At 36.6% G+C, this 23,182-nt stretch overlaps 1 protein-coding gene across 1 annotated transcript in view; it reads left to right on the top strand.

Annotated features, from left to right (window-relative positions):
* The window catches only part of LOC128553423 (E3 ubiquitin-protein ligase SHPRH-like), a 49,573-nt gene extending 26,614 nt beyond the window's left edge, over positions 1-22,959 (top strand). Inside the window, exons 16-29 of the mRNA XM_053534567.1 lie at positions 469-576; positions 1,415-1,551; positions 2,054-2,227; positions 3,579-3,647; positions 5,661-5,785; positions 6,542-6,612; positions 7,510-7,653; positions 7,932-8,033; positions 8,993-9,064; positions 11,079-11,264; positions 12,682-12,774; positions 13,894-13,980; positions 16,252-16,430; positions 20,949-22,959. Of these exons, the coding sequence (XP_053390542.1) occupies positions 469-576; positions 1,415-1,551; positions 2,054-2,227; positions 3,579-3,647; positions 5,661-5,785; positions 6,542-6,612; positions 7,510-7,653; positions 7,932-8,033; positions 8,993-9,064; positions 11,079-11,264; positions 12,682-12,774; positions 13,894-13,980; positions 16,252-16,430; positions 20,949-22,254 (2,853 nt within the window). The 3' untranslated portion in view covers positions 22,255-22,959. The remainder of the gene's footprint in view (positions 1-468; positions 577-1,414; positions 1,552-2,053; positions 2,228-3,578; positions 3,648-5,660; positions 5,786-6,541; positions 6,613-7,509; positions 7,654-7,931; positions 8,034-8,992; positions 9,065-11,078; positions 11,265-12,681; positions 12,775-13,893; positions 13,981-16,251; positions 16,431-20,948) is intronic.
* Positions 22,960-23,182: the final 223 nt, after the last annotated feature.

The raw sequence follows: 23,182 nt of genomic DNA, 5'->3' as shown, positions 1-23,182 counted from the left end.
CGAGCACGCTGTCAGCTGACAGCTCTTGTTAAAATACATATTTCAGTCATGTTCTGAAACAGTATTAAAATATTTGGACAGCCTTCTGATATTGTTGTCAGAGGAGTAAATAGAACTTTGATTTATCTTGGTTCCTGGTCTGTAGGACACACTAAATTCCAGATTAATGAATTATATCTCTTAACACGAATAATGAGTAACGTCATTTACTTACAGAGTAATTAATAACATCACATAATAAAAGAATATGGAATTACATCTCCCAACTACATATTAATGAATTACATCACTTAATTACAGAGTAATGAATTACATCTCTCAACTACAGATTAATGAGTTACATCATTCAGTTACTGGTCAATGAATGAAGTCACTAAAATTCAGGTAAATGAAGGACATCACAAAATTACAGATCAATTAATTGCATCATTTAATTACAGTTTAGTGAATTATATCTCTCAATTTCAGATAGATGAATTACGTGATAAATATATGGCAAAAGCTGTGGCATATGCGAAAAGCACAGAGGAGGCACTGGTTCCATTGCAGCTCGATGTTAAACAACTTCAAAGAGAGGTTTGTAAAGTTTGTATTCATTCATTTAATGTGTGCTTATGCTTGTTATGTCTCCCACCACACAGTGGTGTGGGAGGCATATTGATTTACTCCTGTCTGTGTGTGTGTGTGACTGTCTGTGTGTCTGCCTGTCACAAATCTTGTCTGCACTCTAAGACGAACATTTCTCATCTGATCTTCACCAAACTTAAACAAAATGTGTTCGCCAATAAGTCCTTGGCCAAATTCGATAACTAGCCAAATTGGCCCAGGCACTTCGGAATTATGAGCCTTGAAACTTGTTTTTGATAATCAAAGCACTGAAAGTCTGATAAGGCAGTTGAGGTCTTGGTGCATGGTTGACTCATATACTACTATTCAGATGATTAGGCAAGTGTGGGAGACATGCCCTTTTCTCAAAAGCAGCTCTAGTTTTTTTTATAGTTTCATAAAAAATCTTGAAGCACTAATTTAGTTTCTGTTGAGTTTATTCCAGATTACAAAAATATAGAAATGATGTTTGAGACCTTTCTTGAACTCCAATATCTGATTGCTTGTTTTTGAGCATGATTTTGAATTTGTAAGGTTATGATAAGGTTGCATTCTCAGATAGCTATCTAGTCTTAATTTTATGACCCTGAAACATGGTGTCTCTGAGGCAGCTTTAAAGGTATAAAAATCCTGCGTTATCTTTCTGTTTTGAACTATATAGTGAGATCTTAATTTCATATATGCATGATTTGTCTAGTTCTATAGTTAGAAATCTGAAATACTAAGCATCTGGTGCAGAATATATCTTAACATGTTTATAAATTGTTGTAGATGGTTCTGGCACTTACCTTTTTCATGCATTTTCTAGTTCAAGGATTCTAGTGAATGGTGGTTAGAGGTGATACAATGGGCTATAGACCGTGACCTTGATGATAATCTTGTTCTCAAGGTCAGGGATGACCTGCTTGATAACAGAAACCCACAAATCAATACTCTAGTCAGAAGGTAAGATTAAAGTCGGAAATTAACAATTTTGACTTTAGTTTGGTAGGTTTGATAATATTGGGCATTTGTATGACTTCCTAGGTTCATAATTAATGACAGCCGTGAATATGAACAGGTGTTTTTCACTAAAAGAATATAATGAGATGCAATCATCAGCTTTCTTTATAGATAGTGAAATTTTGTCACAGAAAGTATCCTGTTCTTACAACAATGAAACTCCATACCCTCGAGCAAAAATGGTTTGAGCACCTAGGCTCACTTCAGAAATTCCTGTGATACCTGCATTGTTTTCTTATATTCTCTAGTGTTTGCATCATTTGAAATCCAAGAAAACTCAAAAAAAATATTTTCATTCCCTTGCAGCCTAGAGTGATCAGAGTTTTGTAGTAGTTATTTAAAATTCTGTTTGTATTGGAATCACATTAAAGAAAATTTGTATATTACAAAATAAATTTTTAGGGATATAGTGCCTGACAATAAAATGTGCATTCTTTGCCTATAGTTGTCGTTCTGCGGCTGGACTGGAATATGCTGTAAATAGCCAACTATCTGGAATGGAGGCTGCCTATAAGGCAGTACAGAAAGCAATGAAAGGATTAGAGGGTAAACCCTCACAGGACCTTATCAACAAGACAGTGGAATGTTGCTTAAGACCTGTTGATGAAATCCTGAAAATGTAAGAATTTGAATGTTCAATTAAGTTTAATGTTTATATTTTAACAGCTGGTTTTCTATAAAAACACAGGGCATATTATAATGATAATTTAATGTTATAAAATTAAGCTGTATTTGGGAAAAGGAAGATTTCACTAGTGATGAATGATTACCTGCAGACAAGGGCACATCACTTCAGGGGCATTCTGGATGCTCTTGAAGGGGTGTGCCCTTACGTGTGGGTTAGGATGTAGGGTAAGGGTACTTACCTGTAACCTTGACCTTAGAGATACAGCCTTGACTGTTGCTCTCAATGCAATTTTTCATCATGCTTAACATTTATGAAATTTTTGCTTGTATCCCTTGAAACAGTTAAAGCTGAGACATGAAGCGTTTCAGAAGGATGTATGAACTAACTATCATACAGGGTGAATACTTTTTACTTTCATTTGAGGCCAAAAATAAAGTGTAGTACTTGAGGTAGTAACAGAAAAAACTAGAACTGTCACAGACTTATACCCCCACCATACCCTCTTGTCACAGAATGGCAACCATAAGAAATTTTAAAAAATACTTAGAATAATATAAAACGTAAAAAAAAAACTTATTACTTAAAGAAAAATTTTTACTCGTCTTTGGAGTACTTCATCTTGGGCTTCCGCGGCACATATAAGTAATACTAGTATATGTGCCCAGGATGAGGAATGAGGTAAATATAAAAATCTCTAATATTAGAGATACACTAAAAATGAATACAAAAAAGTGTCTTGTTGACACATGTTACCGCAGAAAAATGTCTTTATTTTTTACATAGGACTAATAATAAAAAAGTTAGAAAAATACCTAAAATATTGAAAATCAGAAAATAGAAAATAGAATAGACTAATTCTTGGAATTTAAGGGGAAGTAACTCAGAACAAAAGTTTAAAAAAAGGTTACTTCCCTTTAACCTTAAATTCTAAGTAAAAGGGGGCATAATTCATGAAAAATTGGTGTCAGAGTTATGCATCTTGTGTCACATGATGTGGGTGATGAGGTGGAACATCTGTTTTAAGTTTGAATCAGATCTATTTAGTTATAACTGAAATAATAGATTTCGCGACAGGACGCGACACGACAGGGACGCGACGGGACGCAATGGGACAAAACTGCCTCCTATATAGCCCCCCCTCCCCCAAACATGTTTGAGGGGGGTATAAAAAACAGTACTAAGATGTTTTTAGTGATATAATGTGGAAAACTTACACATTTTGCTGTAATGTGTTCATCTCAAAAAAATAACTTTTTATATCGGAGCCTTTTTAAAGAACTATATTTTGATCAGTGTAAAATCAATGCCTAAAGTTAAATACATATTATTTTTTGTATTTCAGTTGTCCATTCTGTCAGTCAGAGGAAATATTTGAGACTTATGAAGCAAAACTTTTCTCCTTTGTTGAAAAGTAAGTATATGGGATGTATTTTTAGCTTGACTTTTCGAAGAAAAAATAGAGCTATTGCACTCGCCCCAGTGTCGGCATCACCATTGGCTTAAGTTTTTTAGCTCGACTATTCAAAGAATAGTGAGCTATTGGACTCACCCATGGGTCGGCGTCGGCGTCGGCGTCCGCTTCCGCGTCCCGATTTGGTTAAGGTTTTGTATGTAAGCTGGTATCTCAGTAACCACTTGTGGGAATGGATTGAAACTTCACACACTTATTCACTGTGATAAACTGACCTACATTGCACAGGTTCCATAACTCTATTTTGCTTTTTTACAAAATTATGCCCCTTTTTCAACTTAGAAATTCTTGGTTAAGGTTTTGTAGTAAGCTGGTATCTCAGTAACCACTTGTGGGAATGGATTGAAACTCACACACTTATTCACTGTGATAACTGACCTACATTGCACAGGTTCCATAACTCTATTTTGCTTTTTTACAAAATTATGCCCCTTTTTCGACTTAGAAATTCTTGGGTTTAAAGGGTTTTGTATGTAAGCTGGTATCTCAGTAACCACTTGTGGGAATGGATTGAAACTTCACACACTTATTCACTGTAATAAACTAACCTACATTGCACAGGTTCCATAACTCTGTTTTGCTGTTTGACAAAATTATGCCCCCTTTTCGACTTAGAAACTCTTGGTTAAGGTTTTGTATGTAAGCTGGTATCTCAGTAACCACTTGTGGGAATGGATTGAAACTTCACACACTTGTTCACTGTGATAAACTGACCTACATTGCACAGGTTCCATAACTCTATTTTGCTTTTTTACAAAATTATGCCCCTTTTTTGACTTAGAAATTCTTGGTTAAGGGTTTGTATGTAAGCTGGTATCTCAGTACCCACTAATGGGAATGGATTTAAACTTCACACACTTGTTTACTGTCATGATCTGACATGCACTGTGTAGGTCCCATAACTCTACTTTGCATTTTTTTTTCAAAATTATGCCCCTTTTTCAACTTAGCAGTTTTTGGTTAAGTTTTTATATGTAAGCTGGTATTTCAGTATCCACTTATGGGAAAGGATTGAAACTTCACGCACTTGTTCACTTTATGAGCTGATAAGCACTTTGAAGGTTCAATAACCCTTTCTCCCATTTTTACAAAATTATGCCCCTTTTTCGACTTTTGTATTGATTCAATTGACAAGGCTGTTGAATAGTCGAGCGTTGCTGTCCTCCGACAGCTCTTGTTATTAAGTCAAATACGTCTGTTACTATCAAAGATATTGACCTAAAATGGTTATTTACTATCAAAGTCTACACCAGGAGAAACAATCCCCCTAACTCTGATTATATATTTGATTGAGTAAAGCCCCTTTTACTGCAAAGCTCTAATTCAGAGTCAAGCACTGAGAAAAGTCAAGCGTGCTGTCTTACGAACAGCTCTTGTTTGTCAGGAAATTGTCATAAAACCTGCTTATAATTGGGGAATGCAGAAAGCTCTGTTGCTTGATTGTTGTGTGAAAAAGTTTAGATAGTGAAATAATGATAGGCCCCTATGGTTAGGATCACCAATATGAACCACTTGCATTATTGATGTAGAATTATTTCATGTGAGGAAGCTCATAGCTTACACAGGGAAAGCTGTTGGATTTTTACAGGTACCCAGCCATGCTTCAGTGCTCAAATGAGCACTTGGTGTCTTCTCTTCTTAAGCTGGAATGTTACCATATGACCATAATTATTTAATGATATATATTTAAATAAATTTTGGGTTTCATTGGTATAATGTGGTCACTGGTTCAAAATTCAGATGTTCCACATCTTTCATGAAAGTACATCAAAATTCAGATGTTCCACATCTTTCATGTAAGTACATTTGTACCATATCACCCAGTGGTATAAACAACGGCACTGTCCGTCTGGTTTTCTGTTCTAAGAAAATGAAAGCAAAGGAACTTCAGTTCGAGATCAGAAGATAAGGTCAGCTGTTTATAATTATTTCGGTATTGAATCTACATTACAGAGGTATAGACAGTCACTTAGATCACCTTGGTTATCAGGTGAACACAAAGAGGCAGGGTACCTGGGCAGATAGTGAGGCAGAAAAAGCTCTGAAAAGTATATTATCCTTTGCTAAGCATTACAGGGGTAAGTATTGTAACAGATTTATTCAAGCATTGATGTCGATCTGTGCATTCCAAAGGCCATTCCTTTGTTAAATTTATATACAGTGACTGTGTTAATTCTTCATGATTTGCCCTGATCACAAATGAGAATCTTATGTGAATAATTAATGTGAAGTCATTTAATTGTTTTGACAAAATTTTGTGGCTTAGGCTAAAATGACTATTTCAAGGTGATTTGATTTCATGGAGAGTGAGTGAATGTGAATTCAGTATGTTTGTTAGGATTAAATTTTCATGGATTGATGCAGTCATGAAATTCACGAAATTAAGGTCCCCATGAAAATAATTGATTTTATAGAAGTGCTGTTTTAGATGTGAGTTTTTGCTTATCCCTTAGCCTGCTGGCAGCTGACATCCGTGCAGTCTAATCATGGTCTGCACTGTTCACCATTCAGTCAGTATCTTTTTGGTAAGCACCCCTTTTAACAGTGAATGGTACTGTCCAAATTGAAAGATGGACAAGTTCATTTTAGAAATTTAGCAGGGTAAAGGTTAAGATGTTTCTATTTTACTGGATACTGCCTGTGGGTGTGACTAGATGTTTGAATGTGAGCCATGTTGGACAGTGGAGAAATTTAGTAAATTGTTACACTACTGGGTGTCTTACAATGCATTTCATGCCACAGATAAATATGTGAACAGTAGATTCATTTCCTTCTCTGTGTAAAAAAAGTCATCACCATTCATTAATTTTTTGCAGTGTATCTTTACCTTTCAGTATCAGATGAGTTGATAGAGAATGGAACAACCCATATCAAACTGCTTGAAGCACTGAAGAAAGAATTCAAGGTAAAAGGCAAAAAACAACCCTGATCTACAAAATCACCTATATCAGCTATTTAAAACCTATGCAGTGAAGAATTTTAAGTCACTAATTTAGACTTGCTCTTGAACATTTACAGTAAATATTATGCTGTATATTTGTTTTTTTATGCTCATAATTGTGGGCATATTAAAATCGCACTGTCCGTCCATGTGTGTGTGTCAGTGTGTGCGTGCGTCTGTGTAAATTCTTGTCCGGGCTGTAACTCTGCCATCCGTTTAGGGATTTTGAAATAAATTGGCATAAATGTTCACCATAATGATATGACATGTCATGTGCAAGACCCAGACCCCTAGCTCTAAGGTCAAGGTCACACTTAGAGGTCAAAGGGTAACAGGGTCTGTTTCGTGTCCGGTCCATAACTCTGTTTTTTTGTTATCTCATATTCTTTTTAAATTCAAAATAATAGTGTTCAAGAAAGTTCCAAACATCCAGCTTTTGAAATTTACAAACACTTTGAAAAGAAAAAGAAAATCACCAACAAAAACAACTTTCTGAAATGTAAGTGCAAGGAAATGGAGTAAAGTGGGTGTAGAGGCAGGTTGTCAGGGCTGAGTGCTTAAGTTTGCTGACTCCTGTAGGTTTGAGAACTTTGTTTTGGGTGTAGAATTCTGTCATAAGAGGAAGCTATCCAGCTGGCTTCTGGAAGGTTAATGGTTCAGATGAGTGCCTTTAGTCTTCCTACACTGTCAAGTGCAAGAAAGTTGCCATTTGACCTATAACTGTGTTGCTGTGACGATAAACCAATCAACACAAAACCCCCCAGATCCTTCATGCAAATGAGCCCAGATAATATTTCTTCAGATTTCAGTGAGAAATCCCATGTAAACAGTTTACATTTATACTAATTTTAACAATTATAGAAACTGAGAGCACACTGGGCAGGTATCAAAGAGCATGTAGCAAGCTTTGATGAGTTGGACATGTCAACAACAAGGCTTAGACTCCGCCTTCCTGATGAACCTGTCCCAGAAACACCACAGCTAAATATCCTGGAAAAAACTGAGGTAAATATATATGAGAGTCAGAATTATACTTCAAAATGTAGTAAAAGAAAAGTATTGGCAAAGGTGCAGAAATATGGATAGTGTAAAGCTATTAGTTTGCTGTTGATATTTTCCATTTTTATTTTATAATGGATATTTATAAATGACTTAGGAAAACTTTAGCTACAAAAAAAACATCTTTTTTTACCTCAGAATGTGTTAGTTTAATTGTAATGACCACAGAAATTATCTTAGAGTGTAACATGTTCCACTTCTTAAAGAATTATTATGTATTTTAGCTTTCACAACACAAGCTTAAGCTGGCATCTGACAGAATTGTTGCCCAGGGAGAGTTGAGAAAAAAGCAGGGGCAGTTACTCTATCTGACTAACCTTGCTAAGGTAAATTCTTAACATTTTATTTGCAAGTACTTTGTTGATCATTGACGGGAATATTTTTTCTAAATTTTGATATATTGTCAGTCCACAAAATTAAGTGAAAATGAATGAATAAAATTAAAGTGGAGCAGCAATAACTTGAGTACCATGGAGAACTTGAGAACACTGGAACATTTAAGGATCCTGGAAAACTTGAAGATCCCTGAAACACTTTAGTACCCTAGAGAACTTGAGTGCCCATGAGAACTTTAGTTCCCTGGAGAACTTGAGAACCCTGGAGACCTGATAACCCAGGAGAATATAAGTACCCTGATGAATTTGAGTACCAATGAGAACTTGAGTGCCCATGAGAACTTTAGTAGCCTGGAGAATTTGGGAACCCTGTAGAACTTGAAGATCCTGGAGAACTTAAGAACCCTGAAGAACCCGAGTACAGAGGTTCATTTGGTTCCCACAATTTTCATAATATTTTGTATGTTGAAATGCTCTTGACTGCTTAAGAATCAGTAACTCAGTTGCTGAAGCTCACTACCTGGTCCTTGCGAATTTTTATTGTAGCAAATTTTAGCATTCCTGTTAAATAAAATTGCAACAACAATTTGCTGCACACAACTTAATATATGATTTGAAACACCTAAAACAGTTACTGCTTAATCACTATTCTTTGTGAATTAATTATGCAGCTTCTCAGTTGTTATCAATTTGTGGGGATATTATCTAGGAATACTTTTTCCAGTAATTAATGTTTTAATGAAAAAAAGTAATAAACATCATTTTAGTTATAACAATATTTGAAAAAAGTGTAATAACTGTTCACATTTTTACTGATCACATGTTGTTGATGTTACTATAAGAATAAGATAAAGAAAAACAATTGAAAATCCAGTGTTTAATTTTTGGACTATATAAGAAACTACCGGTATCTTATTTGTATATCTTTGTGTGATATTTACTTGTTTTAGAACCAGACCAATAACAAAGATGGGACCAATCCGGAGCCATGCCCTATCTGTCAGCAGGAGTTGGGAAAAGAGGTATTACTAGGTGTTACAGTATTCCTTATGTCTCGAGAATATTTATCTTTTATCAATTAAGGAGTTAAGTTGTGTTATATAGAACAGATGTTAATAATTTAAACCTTTTGAATTTTTAGCTCACCTGTCACAAAGTGACAAGGTGAGCTTTTGTGATCGCGCGGTGTCCGTCGTCCGTCGTCCGTGCGTCCGTAAACTTTTGCTTGTGACCACTCTAGAGGTCACATTTTTCATGGGATCTTTATGAAAGTTGGTCAGAATGTTCATCTTGATGATATCTAGGTCAAGTTCGAAACTGGGTCACGTGCCATCAAAAACTAGGTCAGTAGGTCTAAAAATAGAAAAACCTTGTGACCTCTCTAGAGGCCATATATTTCACAAGATCTTCATGAAAATTGGTCAGAATGTTCACCTTGATGATATCTAGGTCAAGTTCGAAACTGGGTCACGTGGAGTCAAAAACTAGGTCAGTAGGTCTAAAAATAGAAAAACCTTGTGACCTCTCTAGAGGCCATATTTTTCATGAGATCTTCATGAATATTGGTCAGAATGTTTATCGTCATGATATCTAGGTCAAGTTCGAAACTGGGTAACGTAGGGTCAAAAACTAGGTCATTAGGTCTAAAAATAGAAAAACCTTGTGACCTCTCTAGAGGCCATATTTCTCAATGCATCTTCATGAAAATTGGTCAGAATGTTCATCTTGATGATATCTAGGTCAAGTTCGAAACTGGGTCACATGGGGTTAAAAACTAGGTCAGTAGATCTAAAAATAGAAAAACCTTGTGACCTCTCTAGAGGCCATATTTTTCATGAGATCTTCATGAATATTGGTCAGAATGTTCACCTTGATGATATCTAGGTCAAGTTCGAAACTGGGTCATGTGGGGGCAAAAACTAGGTCAGTAGATCTAAAAATAGAAAAACCTTGTGACCTCTCTAGAGGCCATATTTCTCAATGGATCTTCATGAAAATTGGTCAGAATGTTCACCTTCATGATATCTAGGTCAAGTTCGAAACTGGGTCATGTGCGGTCAAAAACTAGGTCAGTAGGTCTAAAAATAGGAAAACCTTGTGACCTCTCTAGAGGCGATATTTTTCAATGGATCTTCATGAAAATTGGTCAGAATGTTTACCTTGAAGATATCTAGGTCAGGTTCGAAACTGGGTCACGTGGGGTTAAAAACTAGGTCAGTAGATCTAAAAATAGAAAAACCTTGTGACCTCTCTAGAGGCCATATTTTTCATGAGATCTTCATGAATATTGGTCAGAATGTTCATCTTGATGATATCTAAGTCAGATTCAAAACTGGGTCACGTGGGGTCAAAAACTAGGTCAGTAGGTCTAAAAATAGAAAAAACCTTGTGACCTCTCTAGAGGCCATATTTCTCAATGGATCTTCATGAAAATTGGTGAGAATGTTCAGCTTGATGATATCTAGGTCAGGTTCGTAACTGGGTCATGTGTGGTCAAAAACTAGGTCAGTAGGTCGAAAAATAGAAAAACCTTGTGACCTCTCTAGAGGCCATATTTTTCACGAGATCTTCATGAAAATTGGTGAGAATGTTCACCTTGATGATATCTAGGTCAATTTTAAAAGTGGGTCACATGCCTTCAAAAACTAGGTCATTAGGTCAAATAATAGAAAAACCTTGTGACCTCTCTAGAGGCCATGTTTTTCAATGGATCTTCATGAAAATTGGTCAGAATTTTTTATCTTGATGATATCTAGGTCACATGTGCTCAAAAACTAGGTCACTATGTCATATAATAGAAATAACGATGTCATACTCAGTTGAACACTGGGTCATGTGGAGATAGGTGAGCGATTCAGGACCATCATGGTCCTCTTGTTCTATTTTTGCTGTGGAAAATATGTTCAATTTTCTGAAATAAAGACTGAAGTTTTATGTTTTTAATATAGAACAAATGTTGATAAATCTTTTCTGAATTAAGGATTGAAGTTTTCTTTACTCAGTGTGGATAAAGATTGCCAAATATTTGACTTTCAGTGGAGTGTAATGCAGTGTGGTCACTGTTATTGTATTGAGTGTATACGTATCCTTGTGGAACGAGCCAGTTTTGGTCGGAGAAACTTCTCAGTTAAATGTGCCGTATGTCGACAGAGTACACACCAAGGTGAAATATCCTATGTGATGACTTCTCGTGAGCTTCAACCAGATGATGTTGGCGTGAAGGTATGACAAATATTGACCTGATATCACATAAAAAATTTTAATTGTAGAGGTTTTGTCCAGTTTAAAAAAATTCATTTCTTTTATCTTTATTTGTTCATATGTGTGTGTATACTTGCACAAACAGAAAGATAACCTACATGGTTTATCTTTTACCAAATGGTCTTCATTAAATAGGTAACCTTTTGTATAGTATGTGCTAATTATTTTCACAAAATACAAAATGTATTTCCTAGGCACCAGAAATAAAACAGTAGTTTAAGATTGCAATGAAATTCTTGTTCTAGCTTTGTATAGATTATCATGTATTAAAGATTACAAACAATTCACCTGTAATTTGCAGCATTTGAAGTTGACTAAATTTATATCATGAAAATGGGAGATAAGAATATTGTAGATTTGGTAAAATTTGAAGTGGTTTCATTTTCTGTAATGTTCATTAACATAGTGACGCAAAAATTCAAACAGTCCTGATTATTAAGCAGAATTAGGTCTTATAGTATAAGTAGCTACAAATCAATTCTTATCAGACACAGGTTGATTTTTGTGTCAGATAAACTGACACACTGACTGATGAGAGAACAGTTATGACCTCTAATAACTGCATGATGCCCATTTCTTTATTACTCTGATGAATCAAGTTCAGAATCTTTGTTTTCATAAGGTTTTAATGAGCATGTTAGATGCCTTCTTATGGTAAATTGCCTGATTTCCCATGGTTCATCATTCAGATGCTTGGGTATTTAAACACTCGGGCTAACATGGTCCACTTTGTGTGCATCTGAACTGTGGTAAGGTTAGAGACCACCAATTGTTTTCCCATAGACTTACATTGTAACATTATGGCGTGTACGGCCTTCCATACATCAAAACATGTATATCTAATTACAAGTTTTTCAAGAACTATCTTAGTTCTACCAAAATATCAGACGAAAAACATATGAATAGTGATACTTTATTTAAGTAATTTTTGTGTGAATGAGATGACCCCCTGTTTACATCATTGACATGGCAGGAGAAATTCGTTCGATAAAACTTTTTTTCAATACACATAAAATGTAGCAAATTTTGTCAAATGTATAATAAAATACTGTAAATGCAGTGAAAAAATATCAATTTTGAAAAAATAATCACTTCCTGGGTTTGTTTACATGACTGACCAATCAGAACGCACAGACGTTACCTTATTCCCAGGTATACACTTACCACATTCCCAGTAAGTTCCCTGTACTTTTTTGAATTGATGGTCTCTGACCTAAATCAGATGATAAACGATGGGAAGGCATGGATTATTTGATAAACAATGTGTACCGGTATATGACTGTTTATAAAATTGAGAATTAAAAATGACATGAAAATTACATAAGTATTATATTTATAAACATGTAGACTGTAGGTGGGATATGTTTTTATTTACCAGGGCAGTCACTCTACTAAAGTTGAAGCTATTGTAAGATGTTTGTTACAAATCCAGCGAGAAAATCCCAAATCTAAATCACTGGTCTTCTCAACGGTAAGTTGTTAAGGAAATCCTTGATACAATCATTAACCTTAAGCCTGCTGGCGGCAAGTGATTCTGCCTTTGCGACCAGTGCAGACCAAGATCAACCTGCACATCCGTGCAGCCTGATCTTGGTCTGCACTGTTCGCTCTTCAGTCAGTAGATTTTCAGTGAACACCCCTTAGAATACTAAGTGGTATGGTGAAAATTGAATTATGGACCAGTCCATTTTAGAAGTATAGCAGGGTAAGGCTTAAACTGGGAGCTACGTTTGGTTGTGATTTGTTTGTTTGTTTGTTTTGGGTTTAACGCCGTTTTTCAACAGTATTTCAGTCATGTAACGGCGGGCAGTTAACCTAACCAGTGTTCCTGGGTTCTGTACCAGTACAAACCTGTTCTCCGCAAGTAACTGCCAACTTCCCCACATGAATTATCAGAGGTGGAGGACTAATGATTTCAGACACAATGTCGTTTATCAAATAGTCACGGAGAACATACGCCCTGCCCGAGGATCGAACTCGCGACCCCGCGATCCGTAGACCAACGCTCTTACCTACTGAGCTAAGCGGGCAGGCTTTGGTTGTGAATCAAGGAAATAGTTACTATGGATAGTTAAATCAATATTGGGAGATTTTTTTTCTGCCATAAATGTTTGAAGGTAGCAGACATATGTTTTAGATATCATGTCAGATTCAAGTTATGAATTTGACCCTTATACCTGGGTTTATGAAATATTATCAGAACATGTTTTTAAGCTGTTTGTAGTACAAATTGTCACCTATAAGATTTTGTCTGTTTAGCTCAGTATGGAGAGTGCAGGTCTATATATCATAGGGTTTGGAGTTCAATCCCCGGGGAGGCATATGTTTTCCATAACGATGTGATAAAAGGGATTGTTTCTGAAGTCATTTCATCCACCACCTCAGCTTTGCTTGGAGAAGTTGGCAGTTACTTGCGAAGAACAGGTTTGTACTGGTACAGAATGCTGGAACTGTGGTTAACTGCCTGCCATTACATAATTGATACACTGGTGATAAACTGCACTTATCCCAAAATAAATAAAGTCTTGTCTTTATTACACCACACTAAAATGAGGTACTAAAACTTGCCTTAATTTTATTTTCATTGCAGTGGACTGATGTGCTGAGTGTAATAGCAACAGCTTTAGAGGAAAATGACATCAAATACAAGGCTCTGTACTCTGCTGGCAAATTTCAGGTATGAAAAGCTTATTACAACTGCTTTGCCTGGTATGCATATCATATCAGGCAAATTAAAATTATTTGATTTGACATATCTGGATAAAATTGGTCTTTAGGAATGGAGTATTTTATATTTGCAGATATTTTTTAAGTCCTTCTCAGAGGTCAGGCTTAAGTTTCGTGCTCTTACAAGTTTATGCATTATTGATAACAATAGGATCTGGGACATTGAATAATTTTAGTATTCCACTACTATTCATTTGCTTATGCTAATTCAGATATATCTAGTATTTTTGATGGGATTTACGCTGCTAAGGCATAATACTTCTGGATAAAATTCATTTTCTGTAAATATAATTAAAATACACATTAATTAGTGACCAAGCAGACCACTTCAGAAGATTATACTTTGATCTAATGATTCTTCATGTGAGAAAGCCATCCAGCTGGCTTATGGAAGGTCGGTGGTTCTACCCAGGTGGCCGTTCGTGATGAAATAATGCATGGAGGGGCACCTGGGGTCTTCCTCCGCCATCAAAGCAGTGTGCGACATTAACGGTAGCCCGATCGCCAATGGCTACGAAAATTTGGCTCGGGCGACAGAAAATCGGCAGACTAGCCCGCCGGGCTATGAAAAATTCCGAGGAATAAATTTACCAAAAAGATCAATGCAAACGTGGGAGCAAAATAGTTGCTTTGAAGCTTCAAACTCCGCTCAAATCCAATCTCAAAGCGAATTCAAGTCGCCCGAATTTTTTTTTTGGATGCGCACCCGCTAATCTTTTGACAATTTGCACCATGTCATAATGTGCGTTGAATACACATACACACTCGCCGATAGCATAATTTAAGCTCCGCCTACTTCAGGTACTTGTGAGATTTCCGCGAGAAGTATGAAAGCAAATCAAATTATCGGTTTCACCAGAGGCAATTGTAATAGGCCAAAGAAGTATAAAATACACAGAATGGCAACTGGCTGTAATCTCGCGTGAGCTCGTGTCAGAGCGTGATTCGGCGTTATCTTACTAAAAACAAACATCGGCGAGCATGGAGTTACAATTTGTACCTTTAAAACTACATTTAAAATACATGTTAGCTTCTAAAACAAAATTAGTTTAATGTGAAATGGTCTTAAGACACGAAGTACACGTTTTTTCTTTGCCATCGAAAGAAGCGTGGTCATACGGTGATAATTATTTTACCGATGAATAATTGCTTTCGCATAAAAAATGGCGCGTGGAGAAAGCGCCACTTCCGGTAAACGAGATCTCGTTTTTTTGTCACGGGAGGTTGGCGAGATTTGCTCTATATGCCTTTCAAGTTGCCAATCTATTTATTTTTATAGCTCTTTGAATAGGCCAATCAGCGCCGCGGTTACGTCTTTGACACTTAGCATTTAATTGTCAACACGTGCGAGTCGTTTTCTAAAGAATTGTCAATTACATATGCGATTAATTGGAATTATAGACACAATTATTTGGTATCCATGGTAAAAGAACGACATGTAAAGTATTAACTTCGTGAAACTAACTTTGATGGATGAATTGATTTGAATACCGGTATGTATTTCTAGGTTTGACACAGTTTACTTTCAGTTTTATTCGAATGAGAAACTGTTCACACAAGTGGTGACTCGGTATAAATGTGTATGGTAAAATGATGTAACTAAGAAAATGAGTGGTCATTGAATCAATTCACAGCGTCGAGGTAGAAATATAAAAATTAATGGAGTCCTCCAACTTCTCCCTAAAGTCTCCCCACTTCTCCTTAAATCAGTTTGAGGGATAATTGACTTCTCCCTCAAAAAAATAATGGGCCTAGCGAAGCCCCTGGTCAGTCTACTGCCAAGCTATTTCTTGTCTACAGTGTCTACAAAGCTGTTTAGATCTCGTTTCATGACTCTGTGTCTTTGACTTTCTGCACAATTTTGTGAACACTGTTTCAGATTTTGAAATCATTTCTGAAAAACTCATACAAATTTCTGAAATATATCAATATTCACCAACCTACAGCAATATATTGAAAGAAATTAAATATTACTAGAATGAAAGTCTTGTTCATTCTTGAGCGAAAAATTAGTGAGGCTACGAAAAATTCTGTTGGGCTACAAAAAATTGGAAGTCCGTAGCCCCATTGGCTACGGTATTAAAAAGTTAATGTCGCACACTGTCAAAGCTTGAAAGTCGCCATATGACCTGAATTGTGTTGGTGCGACGTTAAACCCAACAAATAAATAAATAAATATACTTTGTTCTAATAGGGATAAGAATCTTGGTTTGATTTTCAGGAAAATCTGGCTTCATTCAGGCAAGAGGAAGATGTTACCACATTGTTGTTACCAGTGCACTCAGGTGCCAATGGTTTGAATCTCATAGAAGCCACCAACGTGTTACTGGTTGAGCCAATACTGAACCCAGCACAGGAACTTCAGGCTATTGGCAGAGTGCATCGTATAGGACAAACAAAGTAAGCTTTTATTATACCCTGTGTCAGTCCTGTTGACATGACTAAGATATATTTTAGCAGGAAGGTAGGGCCTGCTTGGTTGAGTAGTTAAGGTTGGTGAGTTTGATCCTTGCTCATAATATGTTGTATGTAAAGCAGCTTTGAACTCCTGAAAATTGTACATTATAAATCTGGTATGATAAGAGTACTGTAGTTTCGAAGCCAACTTGTATTGTAGAATACCTTTACTTGTGGAAGGTATCCAGCTGGCATGGGTTATACACTGGGTGTGCTTTAAATATAATAATGCCCAAAGTGGCACCTATGATCTTAAAAATTGAAAAGCCTGTAAATGACTTTTCATGAATCATTTAAAGGATCTCTTCACCAGACTTGGTCTTTAGCATCCTTGTATGAACCTGTCTGCAGACTGTTCATAGGTTTTGCTTGGCCCCTTTGAAGGGAGGTCTGAACTAAGAATAGAAAGAATCTTTTAATGTCTTACATTTTTAGGTCCATTTTTTAGGTCTCAAGGAGAGCTTTTGTGATCGCCCTGTGTCTGTCGTCAACAATTTGACTGTTAATACTCTAGAGGTCACAATTTTGGCCTAATCTTAATGAAACTTGGTCAGAATGTTACCCTCATAAAAATCTTGGACGAGTTCGATATTGGGTCATCTGGGGTCAAAAACTAGGTCACCAGGTCAAATCAAAGGAAAAGCTTGTTAACACTCTACTAAGAGGTCACAATTTTGGCCCAGTCTTAATGAAACTTGTTCAGAATGTTACCCTTAATAAAATCTTGGATGAGTTCAATATTGGGTCATCTGGAGTCAAAAACTAGGTCACCAGGTCAAATCAAAGGAAAAGCTAGATAAGACTCTAGAGGCCACATTTATGACCATATCGGCTGATCACTACCAAATAGAATGTAAGCCTCCGCAGGTCTAGTCATAAGTAGTCCAAATATAAATAGTACTAATCTTTTTTCCTTTCCTAGTGCATTTTCTGGGCAGCAGCGTGCTTACTTTTACCCTACCGCGTTTCAGTATGTATCACTTGGCATTCTAATGAAATCGGCATGTTCCTATCGCATGCTAGATAAAAATGGCGGCGTAAGAATTTAATGTCACGAGAAGAGAAATTGAAAGAAGCGAAAAGTAGTAAATTCAGCGGGTTGTATTTAACGAACTGTAGTTTTCTTATATAAAAGTTAACACCCCCTTTTCTTTTATTTCTTAGCTCATCTGAGTTATTGTCATCACTTGAGCGGTTGTCGGCGTCGGCGTTGGCGTCTGCGTCGGCGTTGCCTGGTTAAGTTTTATGTTTAGGTCAGCTTTTCTCCTAAACTATCAAAGCTATTGCTTTGAAACTTGGAATACTTGTTCACCATCATAAGCTGACCCTGTATAGCAAGAAACATAACTCAATCTTGCTTTTTGCAAGATTTATGGCCCCTTTTGTACTTAGAAAATATCAGATTTCTTGGTTAAGTTTTATGTTTAGGTCAACTTTTCTCCTAAACTATCAAAGCTATTGCTTTGAAACTTGGAATACTTGTTCACCATTATAAGCAGACCCTGTACATCAAGAAACATAACTCCATCTTGCTTTTTGCAAGAATTATTGCCCCTTTTGGACTTAGAAAATCAGTTTTCTTGGTTAAGTTTTATGTTTAGGTCAGCTTTTTTCCTAAACTATCAAAGCTATTGCTTTGAAACTTGGAATACTTGTTCACCATCATAAGCTGACCCTGTATAGCAAGAACTCCATCTTGCTTTTTGCAAGATTTAGAAAATCATTTTCTTGGTTGAGTATTATGTTTAAGTCAACTTCTCTTATAAACTATCAAAGCTATTGCTTTAAAACTTGCAACAGTTTTTCACCATCATAAGTGGACACTGTACATCAAGAAACATAACTCTATCCTGCTTTTTGCAAGAATGATGGCCCTTTTTAGACTTAGAAAATCATGGATAGGACAATATTTCTATTATGCAAAAAAAATCAGATGAGCGTCAGCACCCGCAAGGCGGTGCTCTTGTTCTAAAGTAGCGATCTAGTTCTTTATGGGAATATAAGTCTCTGAAAATCTGATATGCTAGAAAATGTCGAAACACCGTTATGAAGTGAGTGGATTTTATATGAAATAAAGAACAGCTGGATTTTGTGGTGTTCAGCCTATAAGGGGCAATACATGTTATTTTCTGAAACCCCTCGAAAATGAATGGAAATGCCATTAATCTATTCTTTATGATGTAAAACGGTAACAAATGGCTGAAAACGCTTAAATTTCTTGTGTTTTTTGGAATTTAGATCGAATTTTCGACCAGGTTGCACTATTTTGGTTCGTTTTAGGACCTAGTAAATGTCTTTTCTCGCATTTAAGCACTTCAGTTGTCTAAACAATATTGAAATTAGCAGGTTTCTGAATGAAAATGACAAACATCGTAATGATTAAATGGATGTTAAATGTAAATTCCACGAATAAGGTAAAATTAATTGAAATATTGCTTGCACAGGGCTAAATTTTACATATTTTTGGGGATGGGGGTGACCTGTAATGAATTGTCATTTCTCTACATTTTCTCAATATTTTGCACCAAAACAAAGCAGAATCATTGTGAAATAGGCGTACCTTGAGAATGAATGCAAATCCATGGAAAAATCAAACAAAAAATTGCTCTTATAGGCTGATCACTACCAAATAGAATGTAAGCCTCCGCAGGTCTAGTCACAAGTAGTCCAAATATAAATAGTACTAATGTTTTTTCCTTTCCTAGTGCATTTTCTGGGCAGCAGCGTGCTTACTTTTACCCTACCGCGTTTCAGTATGTATCACTTTGCATTCTAATGAAATCGGCATGTTCCTATCGCATGCTAGATAAAAATGGCGGTGTAAGAATTTAATGTCACGAGAGGAGAAATTGAAAGAAGCGAAAAGTAGTAAATTCAGCGGGTTGTATTTAACGAACTGTAGTTTTCTTATATAAAAGTTAACACCCCCTTTTCTTTTTCTAAAGTAGCGATCTAGTTCTTTATGGGAATATAAGTCTCTGAAAATCTGATATGCTAGAAAATGTCGAAACACCGTTATGAAGTGAGTGGATTTTATATGAAATAAAGAACAGTTGGATTTAGTGGTGTTCAGCCTTAATGAAACTTAGTCAGAATGTTAATCTTGATGATCTATAGGTTATGATTAAATCTGGGTCAGGTGGGGTCAGAAACTAGGTCACTGGGTCAAATCAAAGGAAAAGCTTGTTAACACTCTAGAGGCCACATTTATGACTGTATCTTCATGAAACTTAGTCAGAATGCTAATCTTGATGATCTTTAGGTCAGGTTCGAATCTGAGTCATATGGGGTCAAAAACTAGGTCACCAGGTCAAATCAAAGGAAAAGTTAGCAACACTTTAGAGGCCACATTTATGACCATATTTTAATGAAACTATCTTGATGATCTTTAGGTCAATAGGTCAGGTGAGCGATACAGGACCTTCATGGCCCTCTTGTTTAAGTTTTTTCCCTAAATGTATCTCTAACAGGTTGTATAAAAAGTGGAATATGTCAGAATATCACTTGAAGATGGTTAATCAGACTTTGGTCATGTAACGGATTGGTTTGAAACTTTAACATCTGCTCATTTAAAATCAGTTCTGTTCATGTAGTGCTTCATACAAATTACATTTTCTTTAGAAGTAATTTTTCAAATTTGATTTTCCTATCTAGTTTGCCTAATCAAGATAGAGTTATTTTAGCATCAATAGAAATTTGATAAACATACCAAAGAATGATTTTATTATAAGACTTGCTGTATTATACTATAATATTTGTTAAAATCTTACTTTACATTAACAATTATATATATATAGCTGAAATTCATTAGAAAAGAAAGTTTGAAAAAAAAATGTTATCACTTTCCTTTGCCTGTCTTGGTTGTGCAACAAGGTAGATTTGGTAAAAATAGATTTAGAAGCTACATTCATCTTCAACAGAATATATGAAAAATGTAATAAAATGTTGTGCAAATATGATGGCCCTGTTTTAAATAAGATTAAACAAAAATTTTGATTAGTGTCTGGTCATACAGTTAGAATTTACCAAAATCTCTTTTCCTGTAGAGGTTAAATACCAAATCTGAGAAAATATGAGCCGTGCCATGGGAAAACCAACATAGTGGCTTTGCGACCAGCATGGATCCAGACCAGCCTGCGCATCCGCGCAGTCTGGTCAGGCTCCATGCTGTTCGCTTTTAAAGCCTATTGGAATTGGAGAAACTGTTAGCGAACAGCATGGATCCTGACCAGACTGCGCGGATGGTCTGGATCCATGCTGGTCGCATACCCACTATGTTGGTTTTCTCATGGCACGGCTCATATTATAAAGGAACCTAGCAGAAGTTTTGATGATTTTACAGTATAGGACACATTAGGCATGAATTTTCCAGAGATGTATAATTTTGGTATAGGTTGTTTCATGAGTGCTAACTCTTATCTGTGCAAAATCAGTAGATGGAATTTTTTGTTTTGTTTTCAGGTCAACACATGTCCACAGGTTTTTGATCAAGCATACCATAGAGCAGAAAATGAATGTTTTACTGGAGTCGATGGACAAGCACAATGTTTTAGAGAAGTCGGAAGAAAGTGGTTTAACAATTGGTGATCTGTCTTCATTGTTCAATCAGCAAATGGAGGAGGAGGACCGTGAAGGGGTCCATAGCTTGGATGAAGAAGAGGGTTCGAGCCCCAGGTCAAACACCGAGGTGCCAAGTAGCAGCAGGTCAGACTCCGAGGTGCCAAGTAGCAGCAGGTCAGACTCTGAGGTGCCAAGGAGCAGCAGTATTCAGCAGGATGCTACAGAACCAGTCTGTTGTGCCAGTTCTAGCTTGCAGTTTGATTCTGCTGGCAATAGTGAGGCAGTGACAGCTGGTGTAAGTGGTCACAGTACAAGATCTGCTACACATGTTGAATCTGATGGTTTAAGTGAAGTTAATTTGACAAGTAGCAGTCAAGATGAGATGACAAGTGAGACTACCAGTTCTAGTGTACAGTTTGGATCAAGTTTGGAAAATGACATAGGTATTGGAGACAGAAGTCAGGCAGTAATGTCTATTGAGGGTACCAATTTCATTAAACAGTTTGGATTAAGTCAGAGAAAGGGCACAGGTTTGCCAGGTAATAGTCAGACAGGGATGGCTATTGAGGGTACCAGCTCTAATATAGGGCATGGATCCAGTCAGGAAAATGACACTGGTTTGTCAAGCATTGATCAACTAGAAGAGATGACTACTGAGGGTACAAATCCCAGTATACAGGTTGGATTCATTCAGGAAAATGACATCGATTTGACTGACAGTAGCCAGACAAAAATGACAAATGAGGGTACCGGCTCTAGTATAGGGTATGGATCCAGTCAGGGAAATGACAGCCGTTTGCCATGCAGTAGTCACTTGGACTTGACTGGTCCTCATTGTGGAAGTAACAGTTTCAGTTGTGACCCTGGATCCAGTCAGAGAAACGATACAGGTTTATTGGGCAGTATTTCAGGATCAGAAATGACTGGTTTTCTTTCTCAAAGTACCAGTTCCAGTTCTCAGGTTGTTGCCAGTTGGGTAGGAGATACTGTCTTGACAGACTGTAGTCAGACAGAGAGTGTTAGTTTGTTCGGTCAAAGTAGTAGTTCTAATTCTCACATTGTGACTAATCATGGAGACGATACAAAAACGTCTAAGTTGCTTGATTCTGAAGATGTTCAGGAAAGGGAAAAAGGACCATTTTGTGCAGACACAGAATTGCCAGGCACAAGTTGCGGCTACAGTGAAACAGGGGATGCAAATGATTAAACCTAATATAACAGAGTACGGTTATTTGACTCAAATGTTGATATGAAAAGGAGAAAGGTGATTTACTAAATTTTGTAGTTAATCGGGGATTTAATGCTGACAGATACAGTGCATGTGGTAATCACATAGATAAAAAACAAAACTTTTAACATTTAATAAGATTCCGGTAAAGAGTTTTAAAGTGTATTAGGATTAGTTATACATATAGAACTATTAAAACTATGGAAATCTTTATAAAAAATGACAGATTGGACTTGTTCTAGCTTAAATAAAGTCTGAACAAACTATCACTGACCATGTTTAGGGCAAATAGGACTACTGAGGTCACGAGTTGTCGCAGACTTCGAATGATATGCTCTTACCACTGTTTGAAACCTTGCCTGGGTATTAGGACTCTTTCATCTAGCTGGCTTGCAGAAAGTCGGTGGTTCAATACTCTGGTGCTAAACACCTGAAATGATGCATGGAGTGGCACCTTTCTCCATTAACAAAAGTTGGGAAGTGGCCATATTACTTTGTGCCGGTGTGACATTAAACAAAACAAACAAACAGATAGGACCAACTGATGTGTGTGATTGAAACAAGGCTGGTACCTTGTATAGACTATGTCCATGTTAAGATAATTAGAACATTTAGTTATTGTTGGGTACCGATTATATGAGCCGTGCTATGGGAAAATCAACATAGTGGCTTTGCGACCAGCATGGATCCAGACCAGCCAGCGCATCCTCGCAGTCTGGTCAGGATCCATGCTGTTCGCTAACAGTTTCTCTAATTGCAGTAGACTTTAAAAGCGAACAGCATGGATCTTGACCAGACTGCGTGGATGCGCAGGCTGGTCTGGATCCATGCTGGTCGCAAACCCACTATGTTGGTTTTCTCATGGCACGGCTCATATTTTATTCCTGATTTATGAAGACATTTGCTT

The sequence above is a fragment of the Mercenaria mercenaria genome, unplaced genomic scaffold (assembly GCF_021730395.1).
Source record: "Mercenaria mercenaria strain notata unplaced genomic scaffold, MADL_Memer_1 contig_3809, whole genome shotgun sequence".
Taxonomy (NCBI): domain Eukaryota; kingdom Metazoa; phylum Mollusca; class Bivalvia; order Venerida; family Veneridae; genus Mercenaria; species Mercenaria mercenaria.
This window is presented reverse-complemented; position numbering and strand designations above follow the sequence as displayed.